The sequence below is a fragment of the Rhineura floridana genome, chromosome 15, assembly GCF_030035675.1.
Source record: "Rhineura floridana isolate rRhiFlo1 chromosome 15, rRhiFlo1.hap2, whole genome shotgun sequence".
Classification (NCBI taxonomy): Eukaryota; Metazoa; Chordata; class Lepidosauria; order Squamata; family Rhineuridae; genus Rhineura; species Rhineura floridana.
In genome coordinates, this window is record NC_084494.1 from 15,773,079 (window position 1) to 15,795,504 (window position 22,426).

The window sequence follows — 22,426 nt, forward strand, 5'->3', positions numbered from 1 at the left end:
GCCAGACCTCAGTCCAGTGACCCAAGCACTTTGCTGCAAGGAAGAGATGCACAGGAAGTCATGATCCATAATCTTTATTTGTTTCCATTGTTTTCCAAAACTGGTACAAAAATGAAAATAGGGAAGACAGGTTAGGGTGGGGAAATGTAGTCATGGGGATTTTTGACATAATCAGCAGGAAAGCTGCTTGCTTGGACAGAGTCCTGCAGCTCAGACATCACACACCCGCCCTCCAAAAAGAACCCCACACAGTCACCCACCCACCCCCCTCCCACCCACCCCGCTTCATAAAAAGTCAAGAGTTTGACACAAAACAAGCTTTGGTCGCTAGCAGTAAACATGGGAATTACATTCGTTTGTCTCCTAGTACACAATCATGTAGCCACGCAAGAAGTCATCGCGTGCGCCCCCACCGCTGCCACCCTTCCCACCCCAGTACATTCAGTACCCCCTATTCCACAGTGACCCTGAGTGCAGACATGGCACAAGCCTGCCTGCAATTCACACTGTTTACCCCTAATGCATAGTGTCCATCACTGTCTAAAACGGTCATGGTATTGCTTATTCCAAGCAGCTATTTATTTGCATTCAAAAGAGTTTCAGAAACCATCATTTCATCAACAAGACCTGGGAGACGGACCTGACAGTTTTCCAAAACAATTCTGAAAACTAGAGAGCAGAGAAGCTGCCATCAACTTCTTAAGGACAAGGTTCCTCTTCACCCAACATATAAAGTAGATAAATCACTGTTTCAGAAATCCAATTCTCGTGTTGGTTGTAGGAAGAGATGGGAAGGGATCCCCCAACCAGCTCTCATGGCAAAGTTGCGAAGTGGTAAGGTACAAAGAGGCTACCACCACCCCACCCCACTGGTGCAAATGCCCATCACATACTATGGCCATTTTTTTTTCTCCTCAAGTTTGTAAACAATCATCAAAGAGGAAAACTGGAAAGAAGCCAGAAAGATTTACACAAGATATTTACACATACTAAGTATCTAGAATGGGACAGGGGAAACAATGCTACTATGTTTTGTTTTTTAAAGACAGATAAAAAACTAGAAGGGGCAGCATTTTCATCTTTGGACACACTCTGCGGAAGCATCCCTTTTTTTCCTGTCAACTCAGAGCAAATAATACAATCCAGTGCATTTGGCCCCATTGACACATTTAGGTTATCCTGAGGTAGATATGGTAGAGATCCCCACAGCAATTTCAAATCAACTTCCAGTATATTTCACCCACCCCACTGCAATCACTATTCCTCCAACACAGGAAACAGAGAGAAGGAAAGGAGGGAAGAACTGCTCTCAGCTACAGGCAGTTGAGTATTATCTAATATTTGGCTCTGTATTCCTGATAATTTTAGATCTTGACCATAAGCCCACAATCAAATGCTTTCTTGCATTATGAAAATGTTTGCAGACCATGTAGCAAGGGGGAGCATAAAGAATTCCTTAGCTCTGAGCTCTGATTTTGTCAGAAATAAATTGTCTGGCAACGCAGGTTATTTATAAATGGGTGCTGCCTCCTTGGTTAGTTATTCAAAGTACTTGATCCTTTGGTAGGAAATTCTGCCCATAGGAAATAGCTGATGCTCTGGAGATTAGCCAAGAATTTCACTTTCCACTTTGATGGTTTTAAGTCCCCCTCAATATCTATCAGTAAATTCACATCTCAGCAGCTGTGAGAAGGCTGGTCACTCTGATCCAAAATAACAGATCACTTCACCCAACCCAAGCTATTCATCCATCTTGGAAAGGGTCAAAACCAACTCTTCCCATTTCCTGCCTTGGCTTATCTACCCTACAAAGTACAACTAAAGAGCAGAACCTGTGTTTGGAACTATACCACCGAATCAACAAGTCAAGAGATAAGCGGGCAGCTTTTCCCCCCTACCCTGAGCAAAGGAACCCTCCACTTCCCATGCCTGTGAACCATCCCTCCTTGCAAATGCTGCTTCCTTTCTTACTTACCCGCCCCACTCCCCAAAAGTGGTATGCCTTCCCTCACTGGTCTGCCAAAGTATCTCCAGCTCCTGCCGGTTTCTTCAGGCTCCCAGTGTCTGAAAGCTACATGGAACTCTGCCACACACAGGGCATCACTCACATTGTGGAACCCTCCTCAGGTACAACTGACGTTTGACTTAAGTCCCTCACCTAGGTCAAAAAAGGTGGGTTGTGATAAATGAGAGTGGGGCCTGAAGATCAAGACAGAAACTTTCTATGACCTCTGAACTCTTAAAGGTCCTCATTAAGTGAAGAGACTAATCCTGTAAGCCCTACGCAGGAACAGCTAAAGAGAAAATATTAACCCCCATTTTTTCTGCAACAGCAGAATGTAGAAGTGAGATATACCCTAAACTTGTAGACCAAGGGTGAGGACCTGTGGCCCTCCAGATGTGGCTGGACTCCAACTCCCAATAGCCCCAGCCAGCATGGCCAGTGTGCAAGAACGATGGGAGTTGCAATCCAGCAACATCTGGAGGGCCCAAGATCCCCCACCCCTGCTGTACCCTCTAGTGAATCTAGCGTGGAGGTGTTAAGATTCAGAGACAATTTGAGCACTATCACCCTAGGCCTCCCTGCTGCCATTCATCTGCAGTACTTGGCTAAAACAGAATGCCTGGACTCCTCTTGGGATGCTCTCAGTGTGGTTGCACCGCAACAACACACCCAGGACACCCAGGCTCTCTGACTAACTTGAGCACAGAAAAATTAGAAAAAAGCCAGAGCGATATGGAAAGCCACGGCCAGCCCCAGGCATTTCACTGCCTGAAGTTGCACTCTGATCCTTGCTCTAAATTAAGCTCCAGCTGCACTATATATTTAAAGCTGTACTATACCATTTTAAAGAGTCACAGCTTCCCCCAAAGCATCCTGGGAAATGTAAAGGGTGCTGAAAGTTGTTAGGAGACCCCATCCACCTCCAGAGCTACAATTCCCAGAGCTCCTTGGGAAGAGGGATTGATTGTTAACCCACTCTGAGAACTGTAGCTCTATGAAGGGAATTAGAGTCTCCTAACTACAGTTCCCAGGATTCTTTGGGGTAAGTCATGACTGTTAAAGTGGTGTAGTACAGCTTTAAATGTCTAATGCGGATGTGGCCTTAACATAGGTAGGACACAATCTAGTGCAACAATCTCCCATGCCGGCCTCACTGAAATGAACAAGGGCTCTGTGAGGGCTCAGTAGTCAAGATTCAATGAGGCCCACACAGGAAAACTTCCCGACAGATTGTGGGTCAAGATCTCCCTGTCTCCCACTCTGCCACCCTTGAGTGGCAACCAAAATTTGCTGCCTTGCCTTGCCACATGGCTGGGCATTGTAGAAACCCACACTTGACTTTTCATTTGGCGAGAGGGAAACAGTACTGTGTGATGGCAAGATGTGGTGGCAAGATGCAGGTGTGGCTCTCAGGTGAGTATAGAGATGTTCAGTCTTGAGAGCTGGGCATCTGGAAACACAGAAGGGGTGAGGTCCTGCCCAGAAAACAGAAATGGGGGTGAGACACAGGTTGTATTTGTTGCCCAAGCTTTATGCCTGCTGGCTGTGCTCTCCTGTCAGCCAACCTCTGCTTAGCCACTAAATGGCCCAAAGGGACAAACCAGTGGGGAGTTCTCCTGCTTAAACACACAGGAGAAACTTCCCATTGGGTTTTGCCCCAAACCTTTTCTGTGCCAACTTAGTGAGAGAGGAAAAAAAGAAGAATCTGTTCAAATACAGTGTCTAAACACATCAGTCCAACCACACGCAGTGAGCTACAAGTTGAAAACAGCAGTGGCTGCTGGTGGCTCCATGTCAGTGGGGCAGTGGAATCCACTCCGGGTTTTAGTCCAAACTTTCAAGGAGCTGCCCAAAGTGCTTCAGCACCTTGAAAGTTTGGACTAAAACCCGGTGTGGATTCCACTGTCCCATTGACATGGAGCCACCAGCCGCAACTGAAAAACAAAGACTCTTTTTGTTCTTTCTGCTGTTAAACTTAACAATGCCAAAATAATATATATTTTAGAGCCACATGGTTCCAAGCTGTTCAGCCCCAGAAGCTGCTGAGGTTCTTCCATCCCTGAGATGTACTAGAATACCTGAGAATACATTGCAGTAATCATGTCCTCTTTTTTTCCCTTTTTCTTCCTTTTTTATCTCTTAAAGATTAAAATATACAAAAATACAAAACAGAATATTTATACTTTTTTAAAAACAAAAACAATGAACATTGACCCCCACCCTCCAAAAAAAAAAAAGAAAACATAAAAGAAAAAACCCAAAGATACGTCATACACGCACGTCGTAGTGCAGGTTTCACATCATGGCTTCAGAGCAGAGAGGGAGATGCCCCCCCCCCCGTCGGCAAGTCCAGCTGTCCCAGGAACATAATAAATTAAAGGCTGCGGTAGGGAAACCAGGCACGAGGCAAAGGAACAGCAGCTTTTACCTGATGAGTGGGAGTTCAAACTAAAACAGGAAAGACTCAAACTCAGAGCCCTTGTGCTTAAATTTAGCATCATGGATCACATGTGAAATTCCCTGTCAGGCTTCTGGGAACCAGAAAATGTAAAAAAAAAATTAAAAATTAGTCAAATTCAAATTTGTGAGTGCGGTTATTATTTTTTTACATTCTGTAAAGCAACATGGCTCGTGAAAAATCATTTTTGCCTATCCCTGATATGAGCAGTGTTTAAAATGCTGGTGTTACCTACCCACAGACTGCCTTACATTTTCTCAAAACCTTGAGGCCTACATCTTTCCATATGGACCAGGTGAATCCCCGTTCAGATACGGGCTGGAAGAACATACAGAGGCCACAATATTGTATCTGTCTGTGGTTCCCAACTAGGAAGGGAGAAAATGGAGATGAATGATTTAGACTCTAAAAATAGGGTCCTGAACAATCCCGGAATTCAGTGATGGGGACTCTGTGGCCCTCCAGATGTTATTAAGACTCCAGCTGCCATCAACCCCAGTCGGTATGGCCAATGGTCGGGGAGGATGGGAGTTGTAGTCCAGCAACATCCGGAGGGCCCCAGGTTCCTCATCTCTGCTCTAAAGATTTCATTTCGGGAGAGTGCCATGTTGTAGCAATTGCCACTCACCCGAGACCATATTGCCTTAGGAATACAGCCACAAAAGGGCTGGAGGACGGGGGGAAATTATCTACTCTCAATTACCTTACTCATGTGCTAAAATCCCTGAACTAGATTTTTCAGCTTTATTCTTTGGATTGAAATCCCCATTTTCCAGAACTGAACGACAGAGGACAGGATTCACAGAACTCTTCCCATGCTGAAACAAAGGGAGGAGGGCTGTGTCGACATCCAGTCTCTCAGACCTTCAGCTTTGCCAAGCACTTACACATTTTCAAAACTGCTGCTCTCTTGCCCGGTGCCTGCCCTCCCTAAGCCTGGACGCAGAGGCTATTCACTGTTCCCACTTTTTTGCCAACTTGATGCCCTGAAGCCTGTTGATCTGGTAGATCCCCTACTGATTTCCCCAACATCATTCCCTGGTTTCGGGGAGAAGGGGCGAGCTGTGCATGTCCTCTTCCTCCCGGAAGTAGGCTGGCTTTCCCTGAGAACTAGGTGACTGCTGCGCTTTGACGGGGCAGTTGGCCACCATGTGGGCGATGCTTTGGCAGAAGTGGCATTTCTTTGGTTGTGGTGGGAGCTTGCATTCTTTGGCATGATGATCCAAGCCACCACAATTGTAGCATCTGGGAAGGAGAAAGGGGTGAGGGTGGGGAAATGAGAGGGGGAAGTTACCAAGTGCAATTTCCTAAAGATCTCAGGAAGCCTTCAACTTTCTCCTTTTGAAAAGAAAGATATAATTAAACCACTAAAAAGTTAGTGCACTTACAAGTCCTGAATGCTCTGGGTCTGGGATACTAAAAGAACTGCTGCTTCCGTATGAGCCTACCCATGTGACAAAGATCTTTGGAGGCTTCAAACCTGCAGGTAGATCGACTGACTGAGACTGCAGCGATGAGCCCAAAGAGCAGGGTCTTTATGGTGGTGGCACCCTCTTTATGGAAGGAACCCTTTAGGCACCCTCCTGCCTAAGGAGGTCTGACAGGCAAGTTTCCTCTTAACAATTCAAGGCTGCTTTGTTCCAGAGGGCCTTTGAGGGAGATTGGTTGATCATTCTTCTTTTATTTGTCTTTCTGCCATTCTGATTACTCTTGTACCCTTGCTTTTAAAGCTGTTCATGTTGAATTACTGCTTTCAATGTTGCTGTTGCAGCATTATTGTTTTATTGCAGTGTTTTTAATGCGAGTCCCGTTGTGGTGTAGTGGTTAGAGCTAGACTAGTACTGGAGAGACCCAGCTTCAACAACCCACTCTCCTCCAGAGCAGAGTCTTACACAACCCACAGGGTTGTTGTGAGGATAAAAATGGAAGGGAAGGCAGGACTGTATGTCTTGTTTTCTTTACCACCATCACCCCGGTATTTGGTTACATTGGAAGTCTAATTGACATCCTCATTGTAGTTTCGCTTGGTTTGCCCTGTGATGCAGCTGTTAATTTGTTACTTACTGTATTTTGTAATTTTTGCATACTGTTCTCTTTATTTTCTGTATATTTTTTATTACAGTATTGCTTTTTTTCATTGTTCCAGCAGCATGTACCAGGAGCATCTAAGAATTAAGAATACACTGTTGTTGTTATATGCCTTCAAGTCGATTACAACTTATGGCAACCCTATGAATCTTTTTTGGATACAAGGATACACAGCATGTGTATAATGTGTGAACAGTACATATGAATACCACATGGGGGCAACCTTGTTCTGCTATCGCTTTGTCAAAAACCAATTGTAAACACCTCCTGTGAAAAGGCAAGAAAGATATATGTGGTAAAGATGAGGGAGATAACATTTGTTCACCTCCAAGTACATCTCCAAGTAGAGAAAGGCATTCCTCATGACGAAGGGTTATCCGCTCACTGGTGAAGCACATGCTTTTCATGCCTACACCCACTGCCATATGCAGTAAAAGGATCCTAGGTTACAAGCCCTTAAGTTTCTTAGGATCTTGGGGATCTGCTGACACTACTGTAGACAGCACTAGGCTAAATGGACCAATGGTCCATTTCCCGACATGGTGCCCTCCAGATGTTTTGGACTACAATTCCCATCAGCCCCAGTCAACACGGCCAATGGTCTGGGATGATGGGAACTGTAGTCCAAAACATACACCCAGTTGTGGTGAGTCTCTACTATGATTTCTCTCTCTTTTTTCCAATCTAGCTGCACAAAGGGGAAAGCCCACCAATCAGTCATGCGGCTCCATCCTGCAAACACATATTTGCACAACAGGGGCATTCGTCCATGCTATTCAGCCCTGGGTGTTTCTGACCTCTGACCTTTTACTTCTGAGTTTTTTGCCCTTTCCTTGGAAATTTGCATCTGCCATTCATTTAAAGGCCTGCCAATCCCCATCCAGAGGAGCCAAAAGCCGCCAAATGGCAAGTGAGCTCAAGCTTTTTTGAGTTGATCAGCTTTGGTTTTAATGTAGCACAAACTCTGGCAAGGTGGCAGTCTTGATTCCTGCAAATGGAACCCTGGGGTGCGGCCTTTTAAATATAGATGGCTGCAGGCCTGGCGCCAGCATTCAGCCAAGCTAGGCACTGGCTAACAGCCCCAGAAGCTCAGAGGGGCCCCTCTCCAGCCTGATCCAGTCATGCTGCCACTTGCCATCCTCCCTGCTGGGCTCCTGGGCAGCCATTTCATCAACGAGCGGGCAGCAGTGCCACTTTTGAATGGGAGCAAAATTTGGTTCCCATCTGCAGTGGCCACACACCATCTCAATTCGCCCAAAATGGAATGCCTCAGCCTATTTGTCTATGAAATCTATAAGGGGAGTAGGGGGCCCATGGGGGGCACTATGCGAAGGCCTCCTGAAGTATGGCACCAGCCTTGTAAGGCAATAGGGAGGTTTAAAGGGCTTCTGGGTCTCTTCATTGCCCCACGGTGGCTGATGCGGAGATCAGACTAGCAGGGAAGGATTAGATCTAAATTGGGGAGAATTTAATCCGATGCCCTGGTTTGGGATTTCTATTTCTCCTCTCGTGCCCACTTCTCTATGGCAAAGTCTTGCAAAATGGTGTCATGGCAAGTGGTGTCTGCAGAGATCTCCCTTTTGTGTTTTATGATATGACAGTCATACTACAGATGTTGGTTGTAAACCTCTCCCGTTAAAAAGACCCGCAAGGCCAACCCATGAGTGCCACATGCAACTAGACCTCCAGCACGCAGAATACCCAGAGTCTTGCAAGTACAGTGGCTATTGGTATTCTTGCTTGCACCAAGCCTTACCTATCTCCTTTTGGCCTGCGTTTCTGGAGGTTTTTCCCTTTGGGTCTCCTCTCGCTGCCGATGCAGAACACGCCTCCTGGGCCGGTGACTCGGATGGACTCCAAACCCTTGCAGGACTTCTTGAAGGTGAATTCGACTGCCTCTCCCTCCTTCAGGCTGCGAAAGCCTTCCATGTGGAGCTTGCTCTGTAGGCCAGAAAAGAAGCAGGGAGGAGATGAGGTCAACTGCAACAGAAGTCGTGACAGATGACAGCAAGGCGGAACCTTCACGGAATATTACAGAGGAACCTGCACACAGTGGCAGTCTCGCTGGAACAAAGGTAGACTTGCGGTCCTTTCTGGTTCCATCTGATTCCATGAAATCACAATCCTTACAGGGGGTTTTAAAAGCAGATTTTATTTATTTAATTTATATTCTGGCCTTCCAGTAGGGTAGTGGCAAATTCAGAAGTGCAGGGTCCCTTCATGATAGTCACAGCCATATCCCTTCTAAGATTATACATTATATTATAGAATAATCTGGCCAGGTTTGAATACTGCTTTCTGCTTCTCTATCCTTGTTAATGCCTTTTCCTACAACAAGATGTCCCTAAGAAGCAATCAGCATGAAAGGGGAATGTGTTAGCTACTGAAAAGAATCTTCTCACATGCTGACTCACCTCCTTTCACTCTGATTGACTCCAATCAGCAGGAAAGGACAAAGAAGCATGTTAGAAGACACTTTTCAGTGGCCAACACACTGCTCTTTCATGCTGATTGGCTCATAGGACGTTTGAGACTTAAGGATCCTACTGGGCCTGGCTCCCGAAAAAGTAAGGGGTCTAAGATTCCCCAAGACCCTGTACAACTACACCCCTGCACCCTCCCTCCCAGAAGGAGCCCAGGGCACATTTTCCAGCTACACAAATTCCGCACTAGACAACCAGCACTAAAAAAGTACCAAAAGAACACAAAGCGTGCTTTGTTCCTTGCTTACATCCTATATCAGTGGCGGTTTCGCCGTAAGTGTCAGTAGTTCTTATCTACTATACAGCGATGATTCATTTATGAATCAGCTAAAGTTCAATAACTAACAGGTGCAAAAAAAGGAGTACTTTAAGGGTATTTATGACAAAGTGTTATTTGCCTGGAGATGAAGGTGCAGAAGAGGAGGTTCTGGTCAAAAAGAAGAAGGTAGTTTGGGCAGTTTGTTTTAACTATGGAAACTGAGTGCATTCTACTCTTATATAATTTTATATACATGCTGTCTCTGACATTGCCTATCATTTAAGTGCTTAATCAACACATACACCTAATGTGTATACTTTCCACATTTTTTCAAGCTGCACATTATCAGCTCTTCAACTGCACAAACAAATTTCAGCTCCAAATTATTGTCTAAAAAAAGACATTGGACCATTAAACAGTAGAACTCAGACAAAAGGGTAGAGATTTGCCCAAGATTTCCCATTCCATCAGTGGCAGAGTTGAAAACCCACATCCCCGATTGTGGTCTGATGCTCAATTTGTTGAGCTCTCCTTGCCTCCATGTTGTAGCACTGGGGGACTGGAGAAGACTTGCCCTGTGAGTGAGTGTCTGAGCATCTGGGTGTTTGCTCGCTCGTTCCTCTGGGTTGCTGTCTCTTGAGACAGCTGAAGTTCCTGGTAAATGCTGCAAGGAATGGGACCCCCCTGCCTGACCCTGACTCCAGGGAGAGGCTGCAGTTAATCTTGCAGCCTCTTGCATCAACTCCTGGCTGGGTCAGGGGGCATAAAAGCTTAGCTGCCCTTGGGCAGCAGGTCTGCTGCCAGCAGGATCTCCACTGAAGGGGCAACACCAAAGCAGCCAAGGGTAGTGAAACAGGCTGGATGTCGGCTAGAACGCAAATGGTGAAAGACGTGCTGTGAGGCTGATCAGGCACATGTAAAACATCATAACCATGCCTACTATGCAGCAGTGAGGGCTGTGAAGAAGGCTCACTTCTCTGCCACCATCATATCCTCAAGTAGCTGTCCACTTGAGCTTTTCCGTATTGTCAGGGGTCTGTTGACATCAACTCCAGGAAATGGAGTTTTAGATCCTTCGGAGGCCCATTACGAATTGGCACTTTGAGGGTAAAGTTGTTCACCTCCATAGCAATCTTGATGCCACATCCACATCTACTGTAGTCCCCAGTGAGGTGTCCAGTGCAACGTCTGCTGCAACTTCTTGAGAACAGTTTCAGTTGATGTGGCCTGATGATGTGGACAAGGTGCTCTCAACCCTTGCCCTTCTTGGCTTATTAAAGTCTGCAGAGGGAATTTGACCAGGTGGATCCAGGGTGTGGTCAACACATCGTTGCAGGAGGGAGTGGTTCCAGCCACCCTGAAAGAGGCAGTGATCTGACTGCTCCGGAAAAAGCCCATCCTGGACCCATTGGTTTGTGACAATTACCAACTGGTCGCAAATACCCCCTTCTTAGGGAAAGTGATTGAGAGGATTGTGGTGCAGCAATTGCAAGTACTCTTGGATGAAACAGATTATCTTGACCCATTCCAATCTGGGTTCAGGCCTGGTTATGGGACTGCATCGGCCTTGGTCACCCTGATGACTTTTATCAGGAGAAGGACAGGGGGAGTGTGACCATTATTCTTACTTGATCTCTCGGCAGCTTTTGATACCATTGACTATGGTATCCTTCTGGGCTGACTTGATGAGATGGATATTGGAGGGATTGTTTTACAGTAGTTCTGATCCTATCTCCAGGGTCATTTTCAGAGAATAGCATCGGGTGATTATCTTTCGGCCCCCTGGCAGTTGTGCTGTTCTCCCCCATTCTGTTTAACATCTATATGAAGCCCTTGGGAGCGGTCACCAGGAGATTTGGGGTGAGGTGTCAGCAGTACGCTGACAATACCCAGCTCTATTTCTCTGTAACATTTGAATTGGCAGAGGCCATGCAAGCCCTGGACCTCTGCCTGGACTCAGTGATGGGCTGGATGAGGGCCAATAAACTGAGTCTGAATTCTAGCAAGACGGAGGCGGTGGGTTGGTGGTTCCCAAGTTCGGATAATTGGTCAGTTGCCTGCTTTGGATGGGGTCGTATTCCCCCTGAAAAAGCAGGTCTGTGGTCTGGGAGTGTTCCTAGATCCATCTTGGTTGCTAAAGGCCCAGTTGACCTCAATTGCTAGGAGTGATTTTACCAGCTTTGGCTGGTAAGACAGCTGCGGCTGTTTCTGGACTGGGATAGCCTGACCACTGTTGTCCACACACTGGTAACCTCCAGGCTAGATTACTGTAATGCACTCTATGTGGGGTTGCCCTTGGGGTAGGTCTGGAAGCTGCAGCTGGTGCAAAATGCAGCAGCGAGACTGCTCACTGGGACAGGGCATTGCCAACATTTCACCCCGCTGCTGAAAGAATTGCACTGACTACTTATTAGCTACCGAGCCAAGTTCAAGGTTCTAGCTTTGGTATAGAAAGCCCTATAGAGCTTGGGACCAGGATACCTGAAAGACCGTCTTATTCCTTATATACCCAGTCAATCACTGCACTCTGCAGGTGAGGGCCTCCTGCAGATACCATCTTATCAGGAGGTCCGTTCCGCACAACATAGGAAACGGACCTTTAGTGTGGCAGCACCTATCCTATGTAATTCCCTCCTCTTAATTATTAGACAAGCACCATCTCTGCTATCTTTTCGGCACCTACTGAAGACCTTCTTCTTTCAACAAGCCTTTTAAGTTGAAATCTTATCCCAGTCTGCTCCTGTGTTGGAACTGCTTTTTAATATGTTTTTAAACCTTTTCTTTTTTTTTAAAGATGTTTTTAAAGTTTTTAAAAAATATATTTTTAAAGATGTTTTGTTTCAATATATTTTAAAGTCTGTTTTTATGATGTTTTAAAGTATTTTTAGTAATTTTGTTTGCTGCCCTGGGCTCAAGCTGGGAGGAAGGGCGGAATATAAATCAAATAATAAATAAATACATCATCGTCATCGGAGTTCACTGCCCAATAAGTGTGTTTAGGATTGCAGCCCTACAGCACAAAACTATATATGCTTACTCAAAAGCCCCATTGAATGGGGCCTATTCTCAGACTTGGACACCCCCTGAAGTTTTGGGAAAGGCAGCTATCTAAATACTTTTAGAAATAATGAAATAAATTGCAAGCATGTGTGGAGAAGGAAAACACATAGATTTCAACTAATTAAAACTCAATCAACTTCATTGTAAGTCTCCATTGAACTGCTGGGCTTATAACATCTGCAAAGGACCCAATGTCTCTAAGGGTTATCCCCTAACACCTGCTCCAATCCATTTCTAACCAATGAAAATGGATCAATGATTTCTGTATGTGCGTCCCTAGAGCACCCAATTTACTACTGTCATATACCTCCCCCTTTGAGGGAGTTTCTATAGAAAAAGAGGGTTTAGATTCTGAGTTCCACAATAATTTCATCTTAGGTGAAATGACTATCAAACTCCCTGCGTCTTTCATAAGGACATCTGTTTTGTTGATGTTGCTAGAATAAGACTCTGCTGGTCAAAAGTCTCAAACCAGGGTGACTTAACCAGGTCTTGGTTCCTGTACCATTTTATAAGATTAAGATTAGACAGTTAAATGACTCTTGACAGTTAAATGACTCCGGAAAAAAAGGTTGTTAATACCCCTCTTTTTGTGTGCTTGTTTCTGGAGTTATCATTATTCTTAAAATGATTTAGATACCACCTTTCATTTCAAGAAGAAATGCCAAGGTGGTTCTAGCCTGCCTATATTTTATTATAAAAAACTTGCAATAAAAATAAAGGTGTGTGGGGTTTTTTAGTAGGGCAGTCAGTCTCCAAGCTCAGGTTTTCAGTGGACTGGGATATTTTACACTGAACCTGTAAAAGCTCCTATCCCAAGATTACACCCACTAGGGTTGCCAGATCTCCGGTTTTCAGCCAGAGATTCTAGATGTTTGGGGTCCTCTCAGTGAGTCACCCCAATCTCCTGACTCTCAGCTTTCATTTTTTAAAACATTAAGTTTCTAGGTGGTCTGGTTCAAGAGATATACACCAAAATGTCAGCCGCCCCCCACAACTTCTGTTAAATGAGCTGTTAGCTGGCTGCTCCAACCCCACCCTTTCATGTTTTTAGCAAATAAGTGAAGTCAGGGTTGTGACTGACAAGGGATTTGTTGACATATAGGCAATAGCTAGAACACATTGCAAGGCCAGAAAATGGTTGTCTTTTTCTGCTTGTCTGAAAATCTCATAAATTGTGTTCAGGTCAAGAGATGTAGAACAAAAAAAATCACAGCAGGGTTTTGGTAAGCAATTGTTAACTGTAAACAATTGCATTTATGATTATAATAAAAGTGTACGTTCAGGGTTTTTTAAATTACTTGCAAAAACAGCATATTACACATTTTATCTTTCAAATAATTTTTGAACAGAAATTTAAAAGAAGTGTACATGCAGTTTATTATTACAATGTGTTATACTTTTCTAATTTTGAGGAGGCAAGTTTAAAATTTTCTGGGCTGTTGAAGAGGGCAGTTTATTTGTCTAATTCATAGCCTGTTTTGAAAACCTTTAAATCCTATACTCGCTTTTCTGGGAATGAAGCTGCAATGCTAATCCCACATACTGGGAGTAAACCCCATTGAATTCAATAAGACTTACTTTTGAGTAGACATGGTTAGGGTTGTGCTGTAAATCAATGGGACTTTTGAATGAACGTAGAAAAGGATTGTGTGTGTTGTAAATCTTTCTCTCCTCCTCCAATCCTATTTTTTAAAACAATTAGGCAGGGCTTACCTAGGTGTCACTATTTTTATTTTATAGGAAACTAATACTGATTTACTTTTTTTTAAAAAAAGTTCTGCAATGACCAACTGGTTTTGACAAACTATTATATGGGGTGTATTATTTTTACATCTCCAATGTGTGCATATATGGAATCTGTCCAATAACCCTGTGAGGTAGGGTTGGAAACCAAGGCAGCTCACAACAAGAAATAAATCCATTTAAAATCCAGTAACCATAAAACAAATATAAAACAGTTGCAAAACAGCTTACAGTGGCATGATTCTGAATTTTGGGTTGGGTGAGTGAAATTCCTTATTATTTGAGGTTGCAGTCCTGTGCGTGCTTCCGTTTCATTAAGCCCCATTGAATACATTGGGACTTGCTTCTGAATAAACAGACATAGGATTGCACTATAAATATCTTTACAGGTTGTGTAAATAACAAACATCTTTGACAATCATGCTTATATAAATATTTCTTTATGCTATGTCCAAATAAGTATCTGAATGAATGGCAGATTGCATATTATTATTTCCTCTACATTGAAGTGTGCCATTCTTCCTTGGGGTGGTCCTGGTCCCCCTCTGTTGTTTTCACTCTGTGGGGCAGATTAGGCTGAGAGATTATGAGTACCCAATGGTCACCCAGTAAACTTTTTAGCTGATTTCAATTTTAAAACTTAATTAAAATATGAAATAATGCAGATCCACACAATACATTTAAAGCACATCCAACCTGCACTGAAAGTGTACGACTTCCGCCACAGAATCCTGGGAAGTGTAGTTTCCCCCTCATAGTTATGGTTCCCAGCACCCTTAACAAACTACAGTTCCCATGATTCTGTGGTGGGATTCATGTGCTGCAAATGTGTGTTGAATGTGGTTTAAATGAATGGTGTGGATCTGACCTAGGTATGCTGTGCATTCATTAGTGATCGAGAAGAACAATTTTTAAATTTACTTTTTTAAAGGGGGGAAGGGCTGTAGCTCAGACGAAACCATGTGTTTTCTCTCTGTCAATTATTACTCAGTGGAATTGGGCTGGCTGTCAAAGTGAGTTTATAGCAGCCCACAGGGTAGGTAGAAAAGGACAGAGAAACTTCTTAACTCTTACTCATTTCTCAAACTTCTCTCTGCAGTGAAAGGTCAAGTCTGTAAAGAAGTTTGGAGCAGCCACATTAAAAGGCAGGTGAGAAGGAATGATCCCATCACTTCAGCTGAACATGGGAACACCCTCATTTAGCCAAGATTTCTATCTTAATTTTCGATCAGAGAATTGAAACTATGGTTGATGCTTAATGACATTACTAGGGCCTGCCCAAAACATTACTAGGGCCCACCCCATGACATCACTGGGGCCCGCTCCTGAAATCTCAGGATTTGGGATCCTTCTGACCTGGCAACCCTACATTACTACCTCCAGCTCCACTGTGTTTTCTTCCTTTCTCTAGTCTTCATCCAGAGTTCACATTACTTCTTGCCAGCTTTGCCTTTCCAGTTTGCTTAAACACCACAGATGAGGGGTTCCTAAAGTTTTTCCCCCCATATACCACTTGAAAATGGCTGAGAGTCTTGGTGGACCATTTAATGAATTTTCTGCATGTTGAAGCAATCGTAATGCGCAATACTAGATACCTTTAATTGTATTTGCATTGCTTCTTTTATTTCTTATATTCAGCTGTAATAGAATAAAAGATAATATAAGAAATAAAATATAGTTAAAAATCAATATGAATATTTAATGTGGATGCACCACAGACCACCGGAATGAAGCTCGTGGACTACTGGTGGTCCATAGACCTCCACAACAGAGGAACCACAGCTCAGTGGTGTATCACATGAATTGCATGCAGAAGATCCCAAGTTCCATCCCTGGCATTTCCAGTTAAAAAGTATCAGGTTGCTGGTGAGGGGTGGGGCCTTAGTAGGCCTGCCAGACCTCCCCATTTTGGCATCCTGTAGACAGTGGCGTCACTAGGGTTGGTGTCACCCAGTGCGGTAACTCATGGTGTCACCCCCATGGACCTCCTCCCATACCAGACCATACAGAATCCTTAGTAATGGCCTCCATCTTGGTTAATGGCAATGCTATAAGACAGGTGACAGGTAGGTGGGGGCGTGCTCACACATACACACACCAGGGCCTGGGGAAAGCTGATGCCCAAGGGCCCCAGCATGCCTTGGGCCGGCCCTGAGCATGGGGGACAAGATGGTACCCTGCGGCACCCCACAACTAATTCCTGAGTTACATAATCTCAGCCATATCATCTGAGCTGGACTCCTTTAAGTGTAAGTGTGTGTGTGTGTGTGTGTGTATGTGAGAGAGAGAGAGAGTGGTGTTTGTTTGTTTGTTTTTGGTTTTTTAAAATTGTAAACTGCCCTTAGTGCCTTGGCAGAAATATATGTATGCAATAAACCAATCAATATGTATGTGCATTTGTCTGTGTGTGTGAGAGTGTATACATAGTTTATGTGCCATTTTAAGAAGAGAGAGGTCGAGACACATTGGAACCGGCAGAACAGTGAGCTTGTTTCTAGTCTATCCATATATATATATATATTGAGTTCTGGAGTCCCCGGGTAAATGCATCACTAAGATCATTATTAAGCTCTTTATGTGGAGATGCCAGATGCACACAATGGTGGTGGTGGTGGTGTATGTATGGGTATAGTCCAGGGGTGGGCAAAAGTTAGATTGAGGTCTCTACTAGTAGATCTCTAAGGTATTTGTATTAGATCAGTAAGAGATGCTGACCCGCATTCATTGGTAGCAACAACGAAAAGGCTCCACCTTAGTTTCAATTACTCCTGAAACAAACGTGGGAGAAACAGGAATGGATTTTTGCCCTTTTTGTGTGTGTGAGGTAACAAGACAACCCCACAGAATAAACCAGTTTGTAGTGATTCATTCTGTTTTTGTTTTTGTTTTGTAGTGTTGAATGTGTAACTTGCCTTTTAATATGGTAGTTGGGACCTAATCAGGAGGTCTGAGGATTCAGACAGCTCTGGTGCATAAATGAGGTTTGCAAAGTGTATTGCCCTCTTTCTGCCTATTCCACCATACAATGACAAAACACTTTACAGAGACCTGGGCTGACATTCATGCAGGTGAAGTAGAGATGGAGGCTCCTTGACCTACCTGGATTATGATGACCAGCCAGCATAACTGCCCATTCATAATATTTTAGAAATCATGCACCTTGCTTTTTCTGCATCCTGCCCTTTGCTGGAGAGGTGGGGTATTTGAATGGGCATCATCTGCGGCAGTGACTGGCACTGACCACTCCTCGGCCATAGGTCTGTCTGCCTTAATGCTCATTCACAGCTCTCTGTACAAAACCCAAAGATTGAAGGAGAGATGGCCCTACTCAGTAGGGGGAGAAAACAGTGGAATTTTCAGGGAGTGGGTGAGTTAGAAGGGAAATGAATACACTTTTCTAGCCCACCAATTCCTTAAACCTATAGTAAGGTTGGGGGAAGAGAGAAGTGAGCTGGGCTCTTCCTGAGGTGGCAGGGTGGTTGTTTAATTTATAGGTAATACCTTTCATAGGGGAACACCTGAAACAAACATCCCCATCCACAGTGAACTGACAGTCCACTCCACTTCAGGATAGCTCCCATAGGTCTAAAAAAGAACCACCTTCTAAATGATGGTTAAACAGTTTCTTTGCCCATTAAAAATGAGAGGGGGGGGCTCTTTTCAGGGGCAAGTTTCTATGTCTTGGAAAGCTGCATTGCAGGCAGAAATGCAACCAATGCTACTTTCATCATTACATTTACAACTTCTTACTACATGGGAGAAATACAACCCTGCTTCAAGAATCGACATTCTACTCCTAGACATACAGCTGCTTGCCAGAAAACGGGCCAACCTTCATCCCAAGAAGAACCCCTAGCTGTTGCCAACAAACACACAGGCAGATCACCATTCAAAGTTATGAGGCTTCAGCCCCTCCTCACCCCCCAGCCGAGAAAGCCATTACAAGTGCGCACGCGCACACCGCTGGAACTTAAACCGCAGCTGCCGCAACAACCGCACCAATTCTCCTTCCCAGCCCTTCACCGTACGCAAATTTACGGGGAAGGGATTATTAAAACCTTAAGGGGGGGGCAATCAAGGATTTGAGCTTGTGATTGGCCATTGATTAGTGGGGCATTCTGCCGTACCTGGCAAAGAGTGAGCTCAGCCTAGCCTGCCTGGTAATCGGCTGTAGCACCGCTCGAGGCCCCGCCCCGCGGGAGATCCAGCTCGGCACCCTTCCCTGCTCTTCTCCCATGCCTTCCACGTGTTAGCACAGGCAGGGCAGCTCTGCGCCTGCCCCGCTTCCCGGTGCCTAGGGGCAGCTCTGGGTGTCACCCCCCTCTCATGGTGTCACCCGGTGCGGTCCGCACCCACCGCACCTCCCTAGTGACACCACTGCCTGTACAGCAGGTAAGTGTGGGGCTGGGGTGAAAGGGTGTTTCCAGGGACTGCTGGGCAGCAGTGCCTGCAAAGCCCCTTTGGAAGCACAGGGCAAGATAGTGCTCCGAGTTTCTGCTGACATCTTCAGAAGGAAGCCCCTCTCAAAGCACTTTCTGCAATTTTATGTTATAGATCAAGGCCACACCTGCACCTTACATTAAAAGCAGTATCATTTCACTTCATTTAAAGCAGTATCATGGCTTCCTCCAAAGAATCCTGGGTCCTGTAGTTTGTTATGGGTGCTAAGCGTTTTTAGGAGAGCCCTCTTCCCCTCACAAGGCTACAATTACCAGAGTTCCCTGGGAAGAGGGATTGATTGTTAAACCCATTGTTACTGGGAATTGTAGCCTGTAGCAATCATTTCCAGGATTCTTTGGGGAAAGTAATGACACGTTACAGTGGTATCATAGTGCTTTAAGAGAGCCAGTATGGTGTAATGGTTAGTGTTGAACTACAACCTGGTAGACCAGGGTTTGAATCCCCACACAGCCATGAAGCTCACTGGGTGACCTTGGGCCAGTCACTGCCTCTCAGCCTCAGAGGGAGGCAATAATAAACCACCTCTGAATACCGCTTACCATGAAAACCCTATTCATAGGGTCTCTATAAGTCGGGATCTACTTGAAGGCAGTACATTTCCATTTCATAGTGCTTGAAATGTAAGGTGCAGATGTGGCCCAGACAGGCAACTACAAAAGATGGGGCCCACTTAATTTATTTTCAACTACAATCTTTTTTTAACTTTAAAATTTTTTATTTGTTAAATGCTGGGCGTTTTTACTACTGCTGCCTCTTTAATCTTTTCATTATTAGTTGTTTTATTCTTTTGAAGGATGCATCACATTTAAATGTGCTTCTTTGAACCCTGTCATTTCTCCATTGTTAGTTTGTGCCACTTTGATTATTACGGTAAGAGAAAAATGGGACAGAAATAATAACTAAACTAACTGAAATGTATATAGCACTTCAGTGCTCAAAACATTTCACATACATTATCTCAGGAGTACTTACAACAGCTCTGCAAAATTACATTAGTGGATTAAGTTTCCTCGTGCTTACGATGGGGGGAGAGGCATGAGGGCAAGAGACAGTGACATCTTAGTATTAAAACGAGCCCTATGGTAATTCTTAATCTGTTTCTGAATAATATATTTCTGCCTGTCCTGTTAACCATTTCCAAGACTTGCTCAAGCACCTCCCTCTGTCATTCCTTGTCAGGCAGACCATCTGCCATACACAACAGTTCCTTAGAATAGAAGCTTTTTTTAAAAAAAAAACCTGAATGGGGCATGCCCACCATTCATGAGTTGCTCATTAACCTAGGACATGTGACTGCACTTAACTTCCCTCTAGCCCAATTGCCAGAGAATACCCATATTTTAAAATAGTGTCCAGCAATTGTGCTGACTGGACATCTCACTGTCAAGACTGCTTCTCTCCCCTTCTACCATCCAAAGCAGAGAGCATTTTAATATCTTCTTCCATATGCTCTGAACTATCACTCATTGCCATTTGGCCATTCTAATTTTTGTTTGCTAATTAAGTAAAAATATTGAGTATATTGAGTAAAACAAAGTAAGATGAAGGCTGATGAAATTATTCCAAGCATTAAAATGTGGGAAAGGATATATTTAGGGTGCAATCCTAAATAATGGAGTAAGCCCCATTGGAGACAGTGGGACTAAACATGCATATCATAGAATCATAGAATAAAAGTGCTGGAAGGGGCCTAAAAGGTCATCAAGTCCAACCCCCTGCTCAATGCAGGAATCCAACTGAAAGCATACCTGATAGGTGGCTGTCAAGCTGTCTCTTGAATGCCTCCAGTGTTAGAGAGCCCACCTCCTCCCTAGATAATTGGTTCCTGCTCTAACAGTTAGGAAGTTTTTCCTGATGTTCAGTCAAAATCTGGCTTCCTATAACTTAAGCCCATTGTTCTGTGTCCTGCACTTTGGGATGATTGAGAAGAGATCCTGGCCCTCCTCTGTGTGGTAACCTTTCAAGTACTTGAAGAATGTTATCATATCTCTCTTCTCAAGGCTAAACATGCCCATTTCTTTCAGTCTCTTCTCATAGGGCTTTGTTTCCAGTCCCCTGGCCATCCTTGTTGCCCTCCTCTGAACCTGTTTCAGTTTGTCTGCATCCTTCTTAAACTGTGGTGTCTAGAACTGTACACAGTACTCAAAATGAGGCCTTACCAGTGCCAAATAAAGGTATATAATGTGCTGCTGTTCTAAGTCAGCCTTCGTCCACCTGGTGCCCTCCAGATGTTTTAGACTACCATCGGCCCCAGCCATGCTAGGTAGATCCACACTATACATTTCAGGCATATTCAATGCATAATCTAAGCACATGATGTCCCCAAAAGAGTCATGGGAACTATAGTTTGTTAAGGGTGCTGGGAACTGTAGTTCGGGGGAACTATAGTACAGTACAATGTCAAAAATCACAACTAAAATGAATAAATAAAATATGTCACCTTAAGATAAACTGAGCTTTGCTTATAAAACAGGTCAGTGTTACTATAGCAAGAAATAAAATAACATTAAATATGTCAGAGAGCCCCACTTGACCTAATGGACCAGCCTCCACTGTATTCGCAGTGCAATTTGTTGCTTGGAGGGCAATGCCCTAAGAAGGAACAGAAACTGTTCAAGGATTAATATTTGGGTGTATCGTTACTCATTTGGTTTTGGTTTTTCTTAGGTTTCTCTGCAGTTAATATTTCATGTTATTTTTCATCAGGGCCAGCTCCAGGTCTTTGGAAGCACCTTGGCAAAGTGCCTTCATTGTGGGCCCTACAGTGGAGGTATGCCTCCTGTGTCGGTGACCCCTGGTGGGCTTATTTGGGAGTGACAGCTGCAATGGGTTTACAGCACTGCTCAAATCACAGCCAGGTGGCTGGGATCCATTTTAATTTCCCACAATGCCTTTTGTGCAGCACTGCTGTTAGTCATTATGGGAAGTTAAAATGACAGCACTCAGACCAAGCCTCCCAGCACGGATCAGTATGTGATGGAAACAAAAACAGTTTTAAAGACAGTGCATCGGTGGACTGGGTTGCAGATCCCCAATGGAGCAGCGTGTTGACACTGGGGCTGATGTTCATTGTCCTGGCTTTCGGGTTTATCTGATCAATCAATAGGACTTAAACGTTTTATTTTACAGCCACAGTGCCCAAAGAAACTATTGGGCAATCCATCCAAATGGGACGAAAGCTGAGGATAAAATACTAGCATCACAGCACCTCCAGATGGTTAGTTAAAAGAGGTGCTCAGGTCTCACCTTTAGCATGGACTCACCACATGCCTAGACTTGGGCATGGGTGTCCACATGGAGGGCAAGAAGGGGGCCAGTTGCACCACCAATGAACCATAATCTCCAGATTCCTAGCTTTCTTTTTTTAAAAAGAGAGATATTTCTAGCATTTGAGACCAGAGGCAAAAAATGTACAGAAACTATTCTCAATTTTTTGTGAGGAACTAGCCTGCTCCTTCCTTTCGGTGTTTTCCTTTGCCTACCACCCACCCACCCCCAGAAAAATTCCTATGGACACCCTTGGGCATGCCATTCACCACTGCCAAAGTCAGACTGGGACTTCAGCAGTTACATTAGAACCTTAAACACACCTTTTCCAGCGCAGGCTCTTTGAAAGTCAGCAACCTAAGCTGGTGCCTAAACAGCAACAAGCAGACTGTGCTTCTCTGTTGATCAGGCAAACAGGTCACGCTGAGAAGTGTGGAACTTTTCCCCACTCGCCACTTTCTCTCTGCAACCCCTTCTCCAGCCATTTCTCACACATATTCGGGGGGGGGGCACTCAGCAGGGGAGAGGGTTGCAGAAATTAAGTGGTAAGGGTTAGGGGAAGGATTAAGCACTTCTTTAACCCCAACCCACCCTTTCAC

General features: G+C 44.4%; 1 protein-coding gene across 5 annotated transcripts in view; it reads right to left on the reverse strand.

Annotated features, from left to right (window-relative positions):
* Window positions 1-283: 283 nt before the first annotated feature.
* Window positions 284-22,426, reverse strand: part of LIN28A (lin-28 homolog A) — a 66,033-nt gene continuing 43,890 nt past the window's right edge. For 3 of the 5 annotated variants that reach the window (XM_061596955.1, XM_061596954.1, XM_061596953.1), the window contains exons 3-4: window positions 8,308-8,492; window positions 3,861-5,708 (exon numbers count right to left, since the gene is read on the reverse strand). In XM_061596955.1, coding sequence (XP_061452939.1) covers window positions 5,495-5,708; window positions 8,308-8,492 — 399 coding nt within the window. In that variant the 3' untranslated portion in view covers window positions 3,861-5,494. Of the gene's footprint in view, window positions 3,481-3,860; window positions 5,709-6,527; window positions 6,629-8,307; window positions 8,493-22,426 lie in introns of those variants that run through there. The other 2 variants (XR_009759144.1, XM_061596957.1) reach the window with 2 other exon arrangements.